Below are 19,272 nucleotides of genomic sequence, written 5' to 3'. Positions count from 1 at the left end.
CAGCTTCTACCTCACGTTTCTGATCACAAGAAATTAGTTCATTTCCTGGGATTGATGTCCCCTCTTCTTGAAGCCCTGAATTTTGCAATTTTTTCTCCATCTCAGCTTCTACCTCAGGCTTTTGATCACAAGAAACTCGTTCATTTCCGGGGATTGATGCCTCCTCTTCATGAAGCCCAGAGTTTTGCATTTTTTTCCTCCACCTCGGCTTCTACCTCAGGCTTTTGATCACAAGAAACTCGTTCATTTCCTGGTATTGATGCCCCCTCTCCTTGAAGCCCCGAGTTTTGCAAATTTTCCTCCATCTTAGCCTCTACCTCAGGCTTCTGATCACAAGAAACTAGTTCACTTCCTGGGATTGATGTCCCCTTTTCTCGAGCCACCGAGGTTTGCAATTTTCCCTCCATCTCTTGATTCTCATTATCATGTGGCTTGTTAGTACTAGGATAAGTTTGATCATGTTTCTCTTTGACAGCCTCCAGACATTCATCACCTTTCAGCTCCTTTTCACTATTGATGGATTTGGAAATAAAAAAATCTTGAAACTCAACACCTCCAATAGAACTTTCTATTTCTGATGACATTTTAACTGTGCTAGGATCCTTGCCTTCAGCAACATGCTCTGTTTTTGAATCATCTTCATCCTCACTTTTAGAGACAGGAAACGACTGAAATGCATCCCAATCATCTTCACTAAACTCATCTTCTTCCTTGTCATTTTCATCTGTCTGCATCACAGCAGCAGATGATGGTATGGTATGTTTCTCTTCAGTTCCTTCCGATGGCTTTGGCATTTTTATGTCCAAAACTGGTACTTTTATATCTGTTGGATTTTTATCATGAGTTACAGAAGCTCGTATTACACCCTGCACGTAGATTATAATTAGAAATTAGTGGGAGGATATTATTTTAATGGACAGAAAAAGAAATTTATCATTTCAAAAAATATAATCTACATCAGGGTCTTTCAGATGGTCAATTAGTAATTGTAGAAAATCGCAAGAGGATATGCTAATTGAGCAAAATAAATGCCAATAATCTGTTCACTTACACATCCATCAGTAGCATAGAAGTACCTGAAGTTGCTGGCGGTGAAGAGGAGGCATTGATAGTAAAACATCCTTGACATGAATGGCTGATGAAGGAATTTGAGCAAGGCGAGAAACAAGTTTAACAGTTGTGCTTCTTAAATTATTGACTTCCTGTCATTTGTTCGCATGATCAAAAGAATGTATAAAAAATAAAGAGCTAACTTCAGCAACAGAAAATCCCAGCTCATATTACCTGAGAGATCCCGTCTTCTGTTGACAAGAAAATCATGACAATGGCCTCCAGAAGTAGGTTCATAAAGCTTCTCTGGCAGTCATCACCTTTTGACAAGGTTTGTAACAGCACCAGGAGACTCAAGCATTCACTAGCAATGGTTACAGATTCTCTTGTTATGGTATTCTGTTATCAATACAAATATAGAATCCTTTAGCTACACCGTGAATTGCAAAGTTCACTATTAACAGGAACTGATGACAGTATTAATTGCACTAAGGGAAAAACATATGCAAGCATTGCCTATACCTTCAACATTTTTTGGATCAAAGTGAAAATATCAGCAATTAGCTCCCCAACAAGAAACATTATAAAAGAGTTATCTTCTGTATTTACACCTCTTTGAATCCTGGCTTTAAGAAATTGCAATCCTATTACTTGAACCTGTTAAGAAGAAAGTTGTCATTTGTATTTCTTTCTGGGAAACAGTCATGGCGTGTGTGATATTTCTTACATACTCATTTACCTGCATATTTGAATCACTAAGTACAGTATGAAAACATTGAATGCAATATCTCACTGCACCAACACAGATGGAGTTCCTTGCTTCACAATCTTTGGCATATTTACTTTCAAGAGCTAGTGTAGAAATGGATATAATTTGTTCAAGAGAAAATGCAAGCTTTGTGTGTATTAGCCTGCGTTGGTTGAAACTTTTAACCTCCTGCAAATGAAATCCCTCAATGCAATCCTTAGTCAGAGCAGCAACTACACTCAGACAAGTTCTAAACATATCTCTTAGAGGGAACACGCTATCATCAGGCTCGGCCTCATCTACAAAACAAAGTTGGGTAAAAGATTCATCAGTTGTGCTGTTGAACGAATCAAAATCGATTCTTATCACCTATATTGAATAGCTTGTTGCCAAGATACAGCTCTCGAAACTCAAGGGACTCAAATCATTTTCTTGACAAAGATTGTAACTTTTTTTCCATTAAACTAAAACTAGTAAAAATGCATGAGCAAACAATGAGGAAATACATGTCAAATATTGACATTCAAACTAATGATTCACATGGAGGCATGCATGAATATGGACCAAAGTCACCAAACTAGCTCCAAATAAATTGGCTTACCATCAATGATTCTCTTTAATAAAGGACTTGTACAGTTAACCATGTCAATGGTTTCTGATAAGCACACCTCAGTTGAAGCCTCCCTAATGCACTTGTAGCCAAGTAAAACTAATGCCAGGACCACTGATTTGGGATTCTTATGCATCTATAATAATCATAAGAACAAATCATCAATGAAGATCATTGTTTACAACAAATATATTAAAAGACCAATTTGCAATAAAATATTGCACAAGTACTTCCATGAATTCATAATTATAGATGTTTGACAAAAAGACAATGGCAAAGACAGAAATAAGTTATCCAGTATCATAGGCAACAGACACACCTTGGTCTCAATACGATTAATGATTGCCTTTGTTGTGCTACATAGTGTTTGTATCACATTTACTTCAGAGTTTGGATGAGTAACTGTAATTGTGTCGGTACTATACAACAGATATACAGGAACTCTTTAGCATAGTATATATATCCAATGCAAAATGTCCATCAAATAATTGAGACTGCATTAAATCATCAGTCACTGGAAATTAAATACCTCCGAAACACTTTAAAAAAGTAGTCCAAACAAAGTTCGATTGTTATCAAAGCAAAATTTTCACTATTGAAAATTTCTTGTGGACAATTCTGTGCAACCTGTAAGGAAAAAATTGAAACTTGAACTTCACAAGGCTCAAAAAAATTGAATGGAGCAGTATAAAGCTTACTAAACTACCAATGAGAACCTATTCTGCCTTAGGAATAGAGTGCTTAAAGGGTTATCATGAACCATAAATTTACTACAAAAAGGAGAAAAATAGAATGCAGAGTCACAATCCTTAAATCAGTTTATGTAATATCTACCTGTGATAAAATGGATATCGCAAGACTAGTCCAAGAATTATCCATGTATGTGGAATATGAAAGAATCTGCATCCATTAAACAGAATAAGAAATGTAAGAATAGTCTTTATTTATGCCCATTCCATATAATATGCATTCAAGCATACGAGCATAGGAATTATTATGAATGTAAACATGCAGAACTCTTCCACACTCCACTCTCCTTAGACACTGTAGTGGGTTACCACTGATATATTAACATAGTGCAGATTCGTCATCAATTATTTCTTCCTTTAAATAGTCAAACATTCTACTCCCAACCAGTAAAGACAAAAGAAAAAACATCACTAATTTATATAGGATGCCAGTAGATTTAATATCTCGGAATTGATGATCGTTCAGGGACTTGAGCATGGATCCGGCAAAATGGTGTGTGCGGGATTGTAATGTGTAATAATTTTTAATTACACTGTGTTGATTGTTTGCCCAAGGGGATGCTACTAGCTGGTGCAGTTTCAATACTTTGTAGTGTTCTCAGGCTTAGCTTATGGACCAGTGTTTTTAATGAAGTTGTTTTTGCCTCTAAAGTTTATTTATTTTACAGAAATTTAGTTTTTTTATTAAGTAAGTAAATCTAATTTGAAACTGAATATTATATTTTTAAAATTTAAATTATTATGTAATTAGTTTTTATCTCTCAACAATATTTTTTTAAAATTATAAAATCAATAGTATTTTTTTTTAAGAAATCTTATCTCAATACATTTTATCAAATTCAGTTATTATATAATCAGTTTTTATCTCCTACTTTTTAAAAATTATAAAATTAATGATAATTTTACCTTTTTTGCGTTATATTTCATTAACTTTATAATTATTAGATAATCAATTTTCTTTTTTTTGACTTTGTTAATATCTAATTGTTAAACTCTTTTTTCCTTGTAATGGAAGGAATTGTTATTTTTCAAATTTCATATAAAGCGTCATTAAATTAGTTGGAGATTGTTATAATTTTTAAATTATAGAAACACATATATAATAGTTGTTGTAGGCATTGAGTTGCGACATTGGTAAGATCGGCATCATATCACAAGAAAGACTGCACCTTGTGATAAGATTAAAGTTAACTTTTTTATTGAATATTTGTTAGTATATATTAAAAAGAAAATTGTTGAAAAACTAAAAATTATTAATAAATTTTGACATACAAGAAATTATTGATATTTGTCAAACACAAATATTAATAGAATCTCTTGTTTTTTCATTCAGTTTGGGATCACTGAAACTAATAATTTATTGGTAACAATATATAGGTATTGGGAATGAATTTAATTTTTGGTGATTGATCTCCCCTCTCATCCCAGGATCCGCCTCTGTTTGAAATGTCCGCAAGATATTATTGGTGAGGGTGTTTTAGTTTAAGTAGAGCAGTGTGCTCTTACTCTGTACCGATAGGAGGGAAAGAGAAAAATAGTGAAGGAAAAAGAAAGAAAAAAGTTTAATGGATCCATACTGCATAGAATACTGACACATGTTTGCATCTCAACAAATATACAAATATACAAGTACGTCAAATTTGTTGGAAGAAGAGTTTTTTTCTTTTTTAATTCAAAGGTGGCAAAGCTATGATGTCCATAATGTTCCCATAGTGGTCCTTATGGGACAATTACGTCTTCCTTGTAAATAAAGCACCATTCCCTTTCAAGAAGTTCTCAAGAGCCCCAGAGGACTCACTAGAATAAGGTTGGTCAAAGACAATGAATGTCTAAAGATAGAATAAAGATACTCAACAACATGGACCACCCCTTTTATATATTCATGGATGTACTCTCTGTCTGTTTCCCTTTCATTTCTGTTACTGCATTCTTTTCCAATTAGACTGAAACCTGCACGTCAAAGTAGCTTTCAGCGAGACTATTCTGATCTTAACTCTAGGTACAACAGTAACAGAATATGGTACAAAAAGGAATAACAACACCATATCTATCAAAATTTCTCAACTTATTTCTTAATCCCTTCTTCGTTTGCAGAAAAGAGAGCCGAAAAGAAAAAAAAAATTAACAGTAAAATAAGGAAAAGGGGGAAGGGGATTGAGGGTGTATATTACTGTTTAACAAAAACCAAAAAGGCTATTTTTTTTTTTTTTTGTATTATGAGATAAAGTTGATTTTCTGTTACAGAAACCAGTGTTGTGATCGATCACCCAGAACAGCAGCTACATAAATGCCTATCAATCCCAGATTTGAGTATTACAAATATTTCTCAAACTCTTCTAAATCTTTTGTACGTAACGGATTGAAACTATAGATACTAAAGCTACCACTCTAGCTACCTAGTCATCACGTGCTATCGAACAGAAAACAACACACATAAAACACAGGAGTTACTGGTTAAGAAAGTTCCTGATATGAGATATCATGTCTTGGGTTCGGGAATGGGAAAGCTGGTAATTATGCAGCACATGGAACGCATGGCCAACTCCTTTGTAAACAACCGTCTCAACCCTTTTCCCTGCTTTGGCCAAAGCGTTTGAGAACTCCAAGTTCCTATCTCTCAGTATATCCATTTCTGCGACACACACCATAGTGGATGGAAGCCTCAAATCTCTCAACTTGACCGAGCCATCTGCAAGAAGGTTGCAATAAGAGTGGTCACGTGTAGCCCCAAGAGGAAGTGCCAAGCGCCAATAAGTGTCAGAAACGGATAAAGTGAGTGCTGAATTGGGTGGCTGAAGGGAATGTTTCTCAGAGAAAGTTCTTTCTTCTCCTCCAAAGAAAGGTTGGATCAATATAACACCCTTGAGAGATAATAATGGTGTGTTTGATGTTGATCCCATATGCATGCGTGTGGCCACATTGTAGGCTATGTTGGCACCTGCACTATCACCAGCTAGGAAAAGGGAAGACATGTTGCAATGACTCAGCCACCACTTTTGCACACAAGAGCCATTTAAAGCTTCTCTTTTCACCCACATGAGAGCATTACAACCATCATCATATGCCATTGGAAGACGGTTCTCAGGGGCTAAGTGGTAATCCACAGAGAGAATGACACAGTTTGCTTTGGAAGCAAGGTTGGTCAAGAACTCATGGTAACAGCTCCAAGCTGCAGAACCAACACAGAATCCACCACCGTGGAAGTAAACAAGCAAAGGAAGAAGCTTTGAGTAGTGACAAGCACTTATTGGCACATAAACACGTGCCCACAAATTGGTCTCTTTGTTGATCATAACATCTTTGGCAGTGACACCACGTTCTGATGCCACTGTGCTGGAGACACTAGGCACAATCGATGGCCTTTCTACACGTCCATCTCTGTGGACTCTTATGAGTCCTTGGATTTCTTCAGTGATGATTTCACGTTGCTGGTTAGTGTTGTTTGCTTGAGGGTTGTGCCTGAGTGAAATGGCAGCCATGTAAAGATATTGAGAAGAGTGAAAATTCGAATTCTCCTTAAGTCTGTGTGATGCCATAGTGGTGTTATGATTTGCTCCTTTTATAGAAGATTAGAGAGTAAAAAGACAAAGGGATTGGGCCAATGAAAAGGTTTCAAGTTGGCAAGAAGGTCGAGAAGAAGTTTCATTCTCATAACCATGTGCTATTATAAAGATTCCCGCGTGAAGTTGGAAAATCTTAATATTTTGTCTCTTCGGGATTGCATTTAAGATTTAAGATTTCTTTTCTTATGTGAAATTAATTCTTTGTTGTTGCTTAAGGCACACTGGAAATCTAGCTAGTGTGAAATTGAACACGGAGAATCTGATTAAAATGAGGGGAGTTTTCAGGATAAACATTATTCTTATCTGATGATGGAGGTAAATGCAGCACTTCATGCGTTACTTTTGTAATAAGCATGAGTTGCAACTTGCACCGCTGTTATGACATATAAATTCTGTGACTTTTTTTCTGCACTTAAGGATGTAGATATTGACAATTAGACGTGGCTTATCTGTTTGAGATTTTGATACCCAATCCATAAAGTGAAGTGAATTAGGACATCTGTCATAGGTCACTTCTGGGCTGCTTTATCCTTGTGCAATCTTCTATTCATTAATAATGGTTGCTTAGATTGTTACAATCCACAAATAAGAGATGGTCTAGTTGATATCATAGTTACGGATACACGGTACGTGGAGTACAGGGTACATGGTACTAGTACACGTTTCTGTAAGTATGCAATTAGTCACATTTTATATTATTATTACAAGACTTTCTTTGTAAATGCACTGGTTAGCCTAGTGGTGGGAGATTGGAGTAGCTTGCATGTGGTCTTGATTTAAACTTTCTAATTGTACACACACACAAAATGGAAGAATTGTGTAACTATGATTGATATGGTCTGGTAAAACATGTATTTCTGCTAATATATTAATTATTCTAGTCAATTGATCAATGTTAATCTTCAAATAAATAATCCAGCGTCAACTCACTCATCTTGACCAAAGTCCACATCTTATAGTGTTTGACTTGTTTCCTTTTCTTTATATATAATTCCAGCAAATTGATGGTTGTGTTAGAAGCTGCGAAAGATATGGGAATGGACCTGAATGGACCAGACAGAAAGACTACCAAAATAAAAAATAAATAAAGGATATTCTTCTAATTCCAAGTACATGCAAATGGAAAGTTAACTTTATTCTCTATATATCTCATATCTCTCTACAAATATGCCTTCCCTCTATTCTCATTGATCTTATTATTCTAATGTCGCTTTCAATTCTTTATTTCTTTATAAATTGAAAGAAACAAAACAACTTTATGCATCTCTCTACAAATATGTCTTATTCCAACGCGCACACGGATGCTAACATACATACATACACATTTTTCATTTATCTGATTTTTTTGTCAAGCAATTATAAAAAGTTACTATCTAGCAATATTTAGCAAACTGCGCTTGTTTTTCACCAAAAGTGTTCGTTATGACAAGATATAAGGGTCTACTTTGTTAGTCACAGGTGAAAAGGTAAAAAATAAAAATAAAAACCATATTAGATTTGCTTGTAAACATGACCACAGAAAATAATATATATACTTCAAGTTTGGACCGTATAACTTTTTGGAGTATCATTTATATTGTGCTTTTCATTTCAGCTTATCAATTTTTTTTGTTAAGTTTCAAATTTTTCTGTTACTTTTATTAATTTTAAAAAATAATCACTTTAAAGTTTGCTTTTTAGGCCTGAAAATAAGTAGAGTTGGTCCTCATCTATGAAGCACGGACACCTCAACCCCTTACCGTGTCCGGTCCAACACGACACCAGCACGGACATGACACCCACGTTTATGTCCAGGTTGAGTTTGATGTGTTTGACAGGTATCCACATGTCCGTGTCCGTATCGTGTCTGGTGTCCATGTCAATGTTGGCACTTCATAGGCTCTGACTGTATTTCACGCCCGACGCGATAGTTTGGCTATCCAACATGAACATTCACTTGGATTAAAAAAAAAGAGGCATGTTTTGTCTTAAATTGAAATGTCAATGACATGTGTACATTTAGCTAAAACGTACTGAACATTGAACAAGGTGAATCACACTACTGATGGCATTTAGCACCATAATCTTGAACAAATTTCAATCTCTACGGGCTGGGTCAGATTCTACATATATATTCTTCATATTTAGGTGTGCTTATCGTTGCACAATCATCCTGGATACCATTGCAAAGTTTACCTATTTCAACTAACAGTGCCGGATAACTACTATACTGGATTATGCACAGGTTATTAATTACTAGTGCAGAAGTACGAACGTTTTGCTTCTTTTTTTTAGTTTCATATATATTTCATGATTTAAGGTAAACTAGCTTGCATTTGGCAAAAAGAATCAAACCTTGTTGTGAACGTGTCACAATATGATACATACCCTTTAATATGCATGTGTTTATTCATTTTTTCACGCACAACGCTATTCTTGATTAATCATTAGTGTTAAGTTTGAATTCTAAATATATAATTAGTAAATTTTTATTATATATAATAATTTTATTTGGCTTAAGTAAGATTGACTGATCATGCATGTGAAAAATACATCTAATACGTAAAAAAAAAAAAAAAATCAAATTTTGTTGTTGGATTCCACCAATTCTTTAACTGTTGCGTCTAAACCGAAAGTAATTATTAACTGAATACTGCTTTTGGATTGCTGCTATTTCAGTGGAATGTTAGGCCTTCTTTGAAACAAATAGTATTAATTGAGAAATTATAAAATGAGCTTTTGACCAAAACAAATGTGGTTCATGTAGTAACTATTACAAGTATTTTCTTAGTCTTTTTTTATGGGGTTATTAGCAGAGGATTAATTAGGTAAATGTGCTTAGAGCTTTTTACCTTGGTCTGGAAAGGTTTAAAATATTCATCAGGTCCCATTTGGAAGATTTTATTCGAAGAATCAAAATCTGATGCAAATGCAATTACTTAACGTCGTGGAGGTTCATGATCCACTGATCTAACTGAAGCGTGGAGATGTACCTCCAATCCAAACAATTACAATATTTTTTTATTTTATACTAGATTCTGCAGTGGAACCCACGTACAAAACAAGGTGTCATATTAACCTTACATAAAATTTCATGGTGGTAACAGTCAAGATTCTTCTCATCTATATAGATCCATATGGGCCTGTCAAATTTCAAAACCCATTGACATGCCAAAGGCTTTTCATCTTTATTCTTTAGGTTAATTATTCCTTCCTTTCTCTTATCCTTTTTGACCATCTCCATCCATATGTGTGTAGCCAGAATTGAGATAAAACCAGTGTGAAACGGTGAAAAGGTAAAGTGACACTCTCACCAGAGTGCTTTAGATATGTATAATATATTTATTCACTTTAGCTAAGGATACAGTTGAAGATTTATGCAAACAACAAAATATTGTTTTCATCATTTCATGTACGTTTCTTTCAAACCAGAAATTAAAGTGAAAACGTGACATTTTTGTAACTATTAATAAAAATAGAGAATATTTCCTTAAACCAAACATATATATATATATATAACCTTTATCTTAAGTGAGTGATCCTTTATACTAAGCACACAGATTAACACAACATTATGAACTAGTGATTTATTCCTTCTAGTTAGTACTTAGTAGCAGGCCCTAAACATTGTGCACAAGAAAGTCTTACAGAACTAAAAAGGAAACACAATCAATAATCATCTACAGATTTCAAGAATAGGCAAAAGCAGCATGTGCCCCATATACGAAAATATCGGTTATGGATTAAAATATTTTTTAATCCGAAAGCATGAATTAAAAAAATCTTGCATCTGAATAAACTAATAATCTACCAACATTACATTGGTCAAGCTGGAACTCGGTTAGTATCCCTTGAATCTTAGTCTTACATCATGTTTTAGTTTTGCTAATGGAAAAAATGTGGCTAGAGGGAAAACTATACTGAAAATGGTCAATCAGTTTCTTTGACAAAGATTAGTAATGAACAAAATTGATTGATATTTGATACTAATATTATGATATAAAAAATACTAATAATCTAGGATATGAACCAACAATTAAAGTTGGCGCAGGATAAAGAAATTCAAGGGAAGACAAAGGCAGACAAAGTAGTCATCATAAACAGGAGTGGAGTAAAATCTACACAGCATTTCAACCACAATTTATTATGCGTTCAATGTTCTAAAGCAAGATAATATTAAATAAACTAAAGGCCATAATCCATCTGAATTAGTTTCAACTTTCAATCCTAACATATAACTAATTAATGCTACCCTTTTCTTCCAAACTGCTGATGACAATAAACTCAAATAGATCCAAAGTGAAATCGAATCATCCTAGTTAGTAAATTACTTGCCAAGCAGTGTTCTGAGACGCATAAGCGGATAAAGAGAGAGTGCATAACTTCAACTACAGAAAAGTTAAACTACAACCATTGGCTCTACTAATTGATTGGTATCAAGTGCCAACCTTCACGGTTTATGCCCATTCAGCTAAAAGACGCCTATCTACATTTTATGTCAAATTGTCAATGATCAAGAACCTGCATTGGTTCAATAATTTGAACATGAAAAACAATCAAGGCAAAGGTACTGATAGGTTGGGTCCTATTAGTATATGTACCACTAGAGTCTAGAATGAGTTTAAACTTTAGACCAATATAGGTTATAGCTAAACCATTTGGATGGTCCATATTTTTCAAAACGTCACGAGAAACATGTCTAATATAGCCCGAAATCCTAAATCAAGCACATGGCAATGTGTGAATGCTAGTAAAGGCAAGCTGGCAATCATCTACAAAGCTAATATGCGACTACTCTCAATCTATAGCCAAAATAATCCATTTCCATTTTGCAAATGAGATATAAAAAAAAAGACTTAGGTCCATTGAATTTCTCAACGAATAACAGGACACATGACCATGATTCATGAATCATAATAAAACTGATATAACATACACTAATTTTAAAAATATAACAATATTAACCTAATTAATACTATATTTAATGAATTTAACTGACGAATATTAAAAAAAAATAAAAAAAAATACGTATATTTAATAAAAATTTAGTAATTTAGGAATACTTTTTTTTGTCAATAGTATTAGACCTAAATTTATTTATGTTTTTGTCAATAGAATAAGACTTAAATAGTAATAAGACCTAAATTTGTTATTTGGTCACACACAGACACAAAAAAAAAGACATTTGTGTGGCCATACCACTCATGTTGGATAGGCCCAAAAAAAGTGTACAAAACAAAAAAGAGAGTATCCGCATAAACGACAATGCGTATTTGGGCTCGGGCGTATAAACATAAACATAAAGCACCCATCAGGTGCCGTTTCATTCAGAGTTGCATCGACTGAAACCCCTAGGAAAAACCCCAGTTTCTCTCTTTCACTAGTTCCGTTCAAGTTCTAACCAAGCACTCACAGTACTTTTGCTTCTCTCGAAGATGTCTCTACGAGTGCTGAACCCTAACGCCGAAGTGCTGAACAAATCGGCGGCACTTCACATGAACATCAATGCCGCCAAGGGTTTGCAAGATGTCCTCAAAACCAACCTCGGTCCCAAAGGAACCATCAAAATGTATCTCTCTCTCTCTCTCTATTTCATTTTTTTTTATGTTTTCCTTTTCCCTCACTCTCTTTGAATCAGGCTCGTTGGTGGTGCTGGTGATATCAAGCTTACCAAAGATGGCAACACTCTCTTGAAAGAGATGGTTAGTTTTTTTTTTTCTTACTTTTTTTTAAGATTTTATAATTTTTCACTGGTTTTTAGTTTTATTAATTGAGATCTACGAGTACGAACGCTAGAAAACCGTTAGGGTGAAGTGTTGTTGATGTTGTTTGTTGTGTTCTCAGCAAATCCAAAACCCGACGGCGATTATGATTGCTAGAACGGCTGTGGCGCAGGATGATGCTAGTGGTGATGGCACCACTTCTACTGTCATCTTCATTGGCGAGCTTATGAAACAATCGGAGCGTTACATTGATGAAGGTTAATGAGTTTGTCACTCTGTTGGTGTTTGTATTTACTTCTTTATTGAGCTATTCTTTGCATTGCGGCACTTGGTACTCTTTGTGTGTGTTTGTAGCTGTACACTCTAATGTGTAACTATTTTTCTAAATCCAGCTTTGTTGGTGGTTTTATTACTGTGAACCACTGTTAATTTTTTTGCTGCTTTTAGTGGTTAAGTGGTATTTCTTTTATAGTTAGTTAGGGAGAGATTTAGAGAAGCGTAAAAATGCGAGTAAGGTGATGACAGATGCAATATCCTCTAAAACAGGTTTAGAAAAAAAAAAGGACTATGCTTGTAAAAGACATGAGAACACAAGAGTATAAATGGGAAGGGCTCTTTGCATTTCAGCAAGAGCAATGCCGTTGAAACAACCATGAACTGTATACCAAAAGAGAAGTGTTAAATGTAATCCTATTCTATAGTAAGTTTAGGAGCAAAGAGATATCCCTAAAATGGGGGGAAAGGGTTGAGTATTTTTTTCGTTTTGGTGACTTTTCTGTCATTTCCTACTCTGCTAATGTTAAGATGATGTATGAATATTCTAGGTATGCATCCTCGTGTGTTGGTTGATGGTTTTGATATTGCAAAGCGAGCAACTCTGCAATTCCTTGAAAAGTTTAAGACTCCTGTTGTGATGGGTGGTGAGCCTGATAAAGAGATTCTCAAGATGGTAGCAAGAACAACCGTCCGGACTAAGGTAAAAATTATTTTGTCTTATCTTTGTTTTAGGTGACGTTTTATCATACTTTGATATTGTGGACAATTTTTATATTCTTACTATTTTTATATTTCCTCATCATTTGCAGTTGTACGAATCACTTGCAGATCAATTGACAGATATAATTGTTGATGCAGTGAGTACACATTGAAGTGTTGACATTTATTTTGAATCCTTGTAAATATGAGATTTTTGTTTGCATGTTGTTTGGTCATTTGAACTAGTAGATTTTGTTTTTTTATTGGACCTGGACCTTTTACAGCTGGGTGTTTGTGTTTTGCTATGATATCAGGTTTTATGTATTCAGAAGCCTGAGGAAGAAATTGATCTGTTTATGGTGGAGATCATGCATATGCGACACAAATTTGATGTTGACACACGCTTGGTATATTTTATGAATGATTGTAGCCACTCTTTTGCTGCACTTTGATGATTTTCCTGAATTTCATACATGTGTTGTATACATCTAAGATTTTAATATGTTGTTCCCTTTCCATCAATATTTTGGTAGCAAATTAAAATTAAAATTCTAAACTTAATATTACTCAAGTAAAAATTGGGATGTGATGAGGAATCAACTTAGTTTACCAGGGAGCTCCCTTTTCATTATAGTAACAGTTTTAGACAAAGTTAGAATATCATTGCTACTGCAGCAATGCCAGTATTCATCATCCTACAATAACGCAAATAGCAACCCATATTTAACTATAACTTAACTCCATTGTCTTACTTCACTTGTAATTGTATTATTATAGTGCAGCTTACGTACTGGGTCTACCTATACAATATCTATGTGGTTCTTGCACCAATGAGTTCATTCCTCTGTGTTTTTCTAGGTTGAGGGTATTGTCCTTGATCATGGTTCTAGGCACCCTGACATGAAGCGACGTGCAGAAAACTGCTATATCTTGACATGTAATGTATCTTTGGAGTATGAGAAGAGGTAATCAAGCTGATATTTGTCGATTTCTTCCTTAAACAAATCAATATGTGGATGTTGTATAGTAACGAGTATGCTCACATGACATTACATGTTCTCATTAGTGTAGGTTTTATGTTTACTCTGTCTTACTAAGGAAGGCTTAGTTAACCTGAAACAAATCAAGTATTCATACTATATAAGAAAATTAGATGTCACATTTAAAATGTCTTTTTTATTAATCTGAATTTTCTGTTTGCTCTTTCTGAAAAAAAGGATTTTCACCTAAAACAAATCAAGCCTAAATGTACTACTACAAGGAAAATCTATTTTGTTTATTTCTTCTATGCAGGCTTTTTAATGATAAATTTAATTATTTCAACTCACATAAGCATTGACTGTTATATATCACTTCGGTCAATGCTGTATATATTGTGTGGTTTTTCAGTGTCAGATGTCTAGCCTTTCTGAACTCATTAGTTATCTTGGTTGTATTGTATGTAGCCCGTGAGACTAATGAAGTCAATATTTTCTCCTCAGTGAAGTAAACTCAGGCTTTTTCTACTCAAGTGCGGAACAGAGAGAAGCTATGGTTGCAGCTGAAAGACGACAGGTTGATGAAAAAGTTAAAAAAATCATTGAACTGAAGAATAAGGTAGAAAATATTTTGCTCTTGTATGTATTTATCTTTACATGTTTCTCTGGTCTAAAATTCGGCCATTGTTATGTTACCATAATAAGAATAATTTTATTTGACTGCTCTTGACTAAATACTTTCATACTTGTGTGTATGCAGGTTTGTTCTGGTAATGATAGCAATTTTGTTGTCCTCAATCAAAAAGGAATTGATCCCCCATCTCTGGACCTGCTTGCAAGGGAAGGAGTAAGTGACATACCATTATATTTAAGTTTTTTTCATTAGAATAATGTTTATCAAACCTAATTGGGGATTTCAAACACCATCCAAAGAGTGTCTTTGGTTGAAAAATATGACATACCTGAAAATAATGGAACTGTTAGAATATCCCACAACACAAGTTACCCATTGCTTATGTAATATGAAGTGAACTCAGAAGCATTAACATAATCCCTAGCCTGTTTTCCTTATGTTGATATTTTGTCCTTGTGTTTTAGATAATTGCTCTTCGGAGAGCAAAGAGGAGAAACATGGAAAGATTGGTTTTGGCCTGTGGAGGGGAGGCAGTAAACTCTGTAGATGATTTGACTCCTGAATGTCTGGGTTGGGCAGGATTGGTATATGAACATGTCCTTGGTGAAGAGAAATATACATTCGTAGAAAATGTTAAGAATCCTTTTTCCTGCACAATCTTGATTAAAGGTAACCTTGGCTCCTTGCACCTGTTGTGAGTTTGTTAAGCAGATCCTTCTGTACTACTATTTACTCCCTCCGTTCCTATATGTAAGACCCATTACCTAATTCATCAAGATTAAGAAAAGTGGTTAATTTAGTTTATAACAATAAATTTGTCTTAAATTTATAACTTTTTCAAAACTATCCTTGTTATTAATACTCCTCTCTTCTACTTGTTTGTTAATTCATTCTCTTTGTTTAATGAAGGGTATTTCTAGTCTAAAATTAATTAATGCATGAAACATTATAGGTTGGGTCTTATAAAAAGGAACAAGCACCATTTCAAACTTGGGTCCTATAAATAGGAACAGAGGGAGTGTTATCTTTTCATGATGTTTGCTTTATGTCTTTGGAACAACACTGTCTTTTTATTGGCACTGACAGATTTAAGATGATATGATTTGCAATGCTGTCATGATGATACAGGTCCTAATGACCATACAATAGCTCAGATTAAAGATGCTGTTCGTGATGGTTTGAGGGCTGTTAAGAATACCCTTGAAGATGAATCTGTTGTCTTAGTAAGACCTTTTTCTGAGCCAATCAATTACTTTGATACTTGTATTGTACAATTTTTCTCCTCTTTTCTTATGTGCATGCCCATGCTATTGATTCACTTTATTTTCTTGTGGTAATTTCCTCTGTCAAATGAATTTTCAGATGTTCCCTAAAATGCACACATGGTTTGATTAACCTTAGTACAAAAACTAAGATAATTATTGGAGTTCTGATTTAAATCAAGGAAAGATGAATGTAGAATTTGACATGCTTTCAGCAAGTCCTTAATTGAGTTATATAAAAAGAGCCAGAATATTTGATCTGACATTATTGTAATAAGGTGCATGTCTATACTCTCTTGTGTGCTTGTGTTGATGAGTGAATCTAATTGGGAGAAAAAAAATGTGCTTTTACATATGTTTAGGTTAATAACTTGATATGTTTCCATAGTTGATTGAATAATTTTGAGCTTCTAGTTGAATCCACTTTTTCAAGTAGTTAATAGTAGGAAAGAAACCAGTACAACTACAAGGAAGCTGGATACATGCAATAACACAGCAGTTGCAGCTAACTCTTTTATAGCACTTTATAGAATTCATATATCCTTCAATACAGAACTCTTGTTTGCACTTTATTTTTATTGTGATTGTAATAGACTTGAAGAGAATTTTCTTTCCCATGATCAGGGTGCTGGTGCATTTGAAGTTGCTGCTAGACAATATCTGATGAATGAAGTTAAGAAAACAGTTCAAGGGGTAAATAATGAGTGTCTCTGGTTTTCCATGTTTTTATTGTTCTTTAATTGTCACATGTCAATTTTCAATACTGATATTTATAACCTTGAACAGCGTGCACAACTTGGTGTTGAGGCTTTTGCTGATGCACTTCTTGTGGTGCCTAAGACACTTGCTGAAAACTCTGGGCTTGACACTCAAGATGTGATTATTGCCCTTACGGTATACTTCCCTTAAATTTATTCCACTTGTCTCCTTTCCCCTAATTGTGAATGAACGGAAGTAGAAGACTGATTAGCAATATTGTACTTGCTGAATGCTGTATCAGGGAGAGCATGACAAAGGGAATATTGTGGGGTTGAGCCTGAACACAGGAGAACCTATAGACCCTGCAATGGAGGGTATTTTTGACAACTACTCTGTGAAGCGCCAAATTATAAACTCAGGGTATGGTTGAATCTTGAACAATTGACACCATCAATTTGTTGTTTGTTTGAAACTAGGATCACATTAAATACTAGAAAGTGAGGGAGGAAAGAGAGTTTTGAAATTTAAATTGAAGGGAAAGTGAAAGGAGAGAAATGTGAATTTTTGTTTTTAGAAGTCAATTTTTCTCTCTTTTCTTTCCACTGTCTCCAACCAAACAAAAGAAATACATTTTTATCTGTTTTTCCCCTCTCTATTATTTTCTTTCCTCCCATCCAAACATTACCATAAGCTTGGAGCTTTTTTCTTTACCTGCTCATGATGGGTGTGCTTTGGATTTTGTTTATTTTTCTGAATAAAACTAGGCCAATCCATAAATTTAAATAAAATAATATAATAAAGTTTCAAACGAAATCACTAGTCTAAATTGAAATGAGCATATGTTTTGCACGGTGGTGACATCTCTCTTTCGACCATCTAAGCTAACAGTAAATAATGATTGGAACCCAAAATCACATCTCTAGACTCTAGGATAACCATTTAAAAAGTTCCATTGCACCAAAACAATAAGTTTCATTTAAGTTGGCTTGGTTACAATTATGTAGTTATTTTTCTCTTATCTGTACATATGCTATACAGGCCAGTTATAGTATCTCAGTTACTGGTGGTGGACGAAGTAATTCGTGCTGGACGTAACATGCGGAAGCCAACTTAAGTGTTCTTTCTTACTCGAAGTTTCTCTTTTGAATAGGGTGTGCCAGCAGCATTCGTTGGGATTGTTATGATTCGCTTCTTTTAATCTGCTCTAATGAAACATTGCTTCTGGGTTTTGTTTTTTCCCATTTTATTTTTATTCTCTCGATGACACTGTCATATAAGTGTACCATGGCTGAATTTTGGTCTCCTTTTGAAATTTGTAAGCATAATTATTTTGTAGAAAATTAGTTGAAAGAATGCTTTACCTTTGATAAGTTGCTTGCTTTAACCAGCAAATCTCTCCCTGACTCGCACACACACACGAGCAACCCCAGGTCCCAAGATGGCATCATCTTTGTAATTTTGTATGAAACGTCGATGGCATTGAATTAATATAGTTTTAAAATGGGAAGATTTTAATTTTTGGTATTCTTCGACTACGTCAGGTGCCTGATGGAGAAAAACTACTGCACAGTCTGCACTACTGTGATGACCTGTAGTTTGCTATGCAATATACTAATTTACAATAAGCTAAGATATGTTTGCTTTGCGTGTACCTACATCGTTGGTATCTGCAAATTTGAATATATTTTTATTTCCTTAAAGTATGATTTTATTCTTATATTTAATTAATTAATCACTTTTCTGGTTGCTCAGAAAACTTTGTTTAATTTGTATCTTGTTTATCTTTTTTTCTTTATATTAGTTGGTTTACATGGAGATGAATTTAATGGGTTTAGTTTTATGTCTTAAATCAATAAAAAGAAGTTAAAAAATATGCTCAAAAATTGAAAATGATTAATTATATAAGGAGATTATATTTGAATTTTAGAAAATTAGGAGATCAATTTAAATTTAAAACAAAAATAAGTTAAGAAGCATTTGTATGTTTTAAACTAAAGTTATTGAGTTTTTTTTTCAATAATTACATTTTAAAGTATTTTTAATTAGTTAATAATGTAAAAAAATCTTATATTAACAATTAACAAATTTAAACTCATTGGAGGTCGGGATGCATTATTCAACTTGCTCATTTTTTCAAGTTGTTGATTTAAAAGTAGTATATTTTTATTTTAAGTAAAATCTTAAATTCAAGGTTAAAGTATGAAGCAAAAATTTGCTCGAAAAGTGAATTTGATCAATTTGTAGATAAATAGTGGAAAGTAAGATGACTTTTAAATAAAAATTAAAAAAGTGTAGGCACCACA

General features: G+C 34.1%; 3 protein-coding genes across 4 annotated transcripts; 1 reads left to right on the top strand and 2 right to left on the bottom strand.

Annotated features, from left to right (window-relative positions):
- Positions 1-24: 24 nt before the first annotated feature.
- LOC102662918 (protein SWEETIE) lies at positions 25-3,499 on the bottom strand. Its single transcript, XM_041017791.1, has 8 exons — positions 3,467-3,499; positions 3,243-3,308; positions 2,467-2,544; positions 1,790-2,167; positions 1,573-1,707; positions 1,285-1,449; positions 1,077-1,202; positions 25-866 (listed from the first exon to the last, which is right to left on the bottom strand). Exons 1-8 carry the CDS (start codon positions 3,497-3,499, stop codon positions 168-170), a joined length of 1,680 nt encoding a protein of 559 aa, XP_040873725.1. The 3' UTR covers positions 25-167.
- Positions 3,500-4,899: 1,400 nt separating this feature from the next.
- Positions 4,900-7,013, bottom strand: LOC100804774 (probable carboxylesterase 17). The gene has a single exon (XM_003530862.5). It carries the CDS (start codon positions 6,691-6,693, stop codon positions 5,605-5,607), a length of 1,089 nt encoding a protein of 362 aa, XP_003530910.1. The 5' UTR covers positions 6,694-7,013; the 3' UTR covers positions 4,900-5,604.
- Positions 7,014-11,965: 4,952 nt separating this feature from the next.
- On the top strand, positions 11,966-18,339 carry LOC100809943 (T-complex protein 1 subunit zeta 1). Of its 2 annotated transcripts, XM_003532286.5 has the most exons (15): positions 11,966-12,268; positions 12,338-12,401; positions 12,544-12,679; positions 13,247-13,398; positions 13,508-13,555; positions 13,712-13,804; positions 14,256-14,362; positions 14,879-14,993; positions 15,135-15,221; positions 15,473-15,677; positions 16,137-16,231; positions 16,895-16,963; positions 17,057-17,164; positions 17,271-17,389; positions 18,008-18,339. In XM_003532286.5, the coding sequence occupies exons 1-15, from the start codon at positions 12,135-12,137 to the stop codon at positions 18,081-18,083; spliced, it is 1,608 nt and encodes a 535-aa protein (XP_003532334.1). In that variant the 5' UTR covers positions 11,966-12,134; the 3' UTR covers positions 18,084-18,339. The 2 variants fall into 2 exon arrangements, with proteins under 2 accessions (XP_003532334.1, XP_040873666.1); XM_041017732.1 differs by having other exon boundaries at positions 12,004-12,268; positions 16,895-17,164.
- The last annotated feature ends 933 nt before the right edge of the window (positions 18,340-19,272 follow it).

The sequence above is a fragment of the Glycine max genome, chromosome 8, assembly GCF_000004515.6.
Source record: "Glycine max cultivar Williams 82 chromosome 8, Glycine_max_v4.0, whole genome shotgun sequence".
Taxonomy (NCBI): domain Eukaryota; kingdom Viridiplantae; phylum Streptophyta; class Magnoliopsida; order Fabales; family Fabaceae; genus Glycine; species Glycine max.
Note: the sequence above shows the minus strand (reverse complement) of the source record. Positions and strands in the feature narration are given on the sequence as shown.

Excerpts from the sequence above, each read along its gene's own strand:
- LOC102662918 (XM_041017791.1), bottom strand. The coding sequence starts at position 3,499 with ATGACGAATCTGCACTATGTTAATATATCAGTG. Across the intron at positions 3,309-3,466 it reads ACTATGTTAATATATCAGTG|ATTCTTTCATATTCCACATA; the intron begins GTAACCCACTAC and ends TAATGGATGCAG. Across the intron at positions 1,450-1,572 it reads TGATCCAAAAAATGTTGAAG|AATACCATAACAAGAGAATC; the intron begins GTATAGGCAATG and ends TATTGATAACAG.
- LOC100804774 (XM_003530862.5), bottom strand. The coding sequence starts at position 6,693 with ATGGCATCACACAGACTTAAGGAGAATTCGAATTTTCACTCTTCTCAA.
- LOC100809943 (XM_041017732.1), top strand. The coding sequence starts at position 12,135 with ATGTCTCTACGAGTGCTGAACCCTAACGCCGAAGTGCTGAACAAATCG. Across the intron at positions 12,402-12,543 it reads ACACTCTCTTGAAAGAGATG|CAAATCCAAAACCCGACGGC; the intron begins GTTAGTTTTTTT and ends TTGTGTTCTCAG. Across the intron at positions 14,994-15,134 it reads TCATTGAACTGAAGAATAAG|GTTTGTTCTGGTAATGATAG; the intron begins GTAGAAAATATT and ends GTGTGTATGCAG.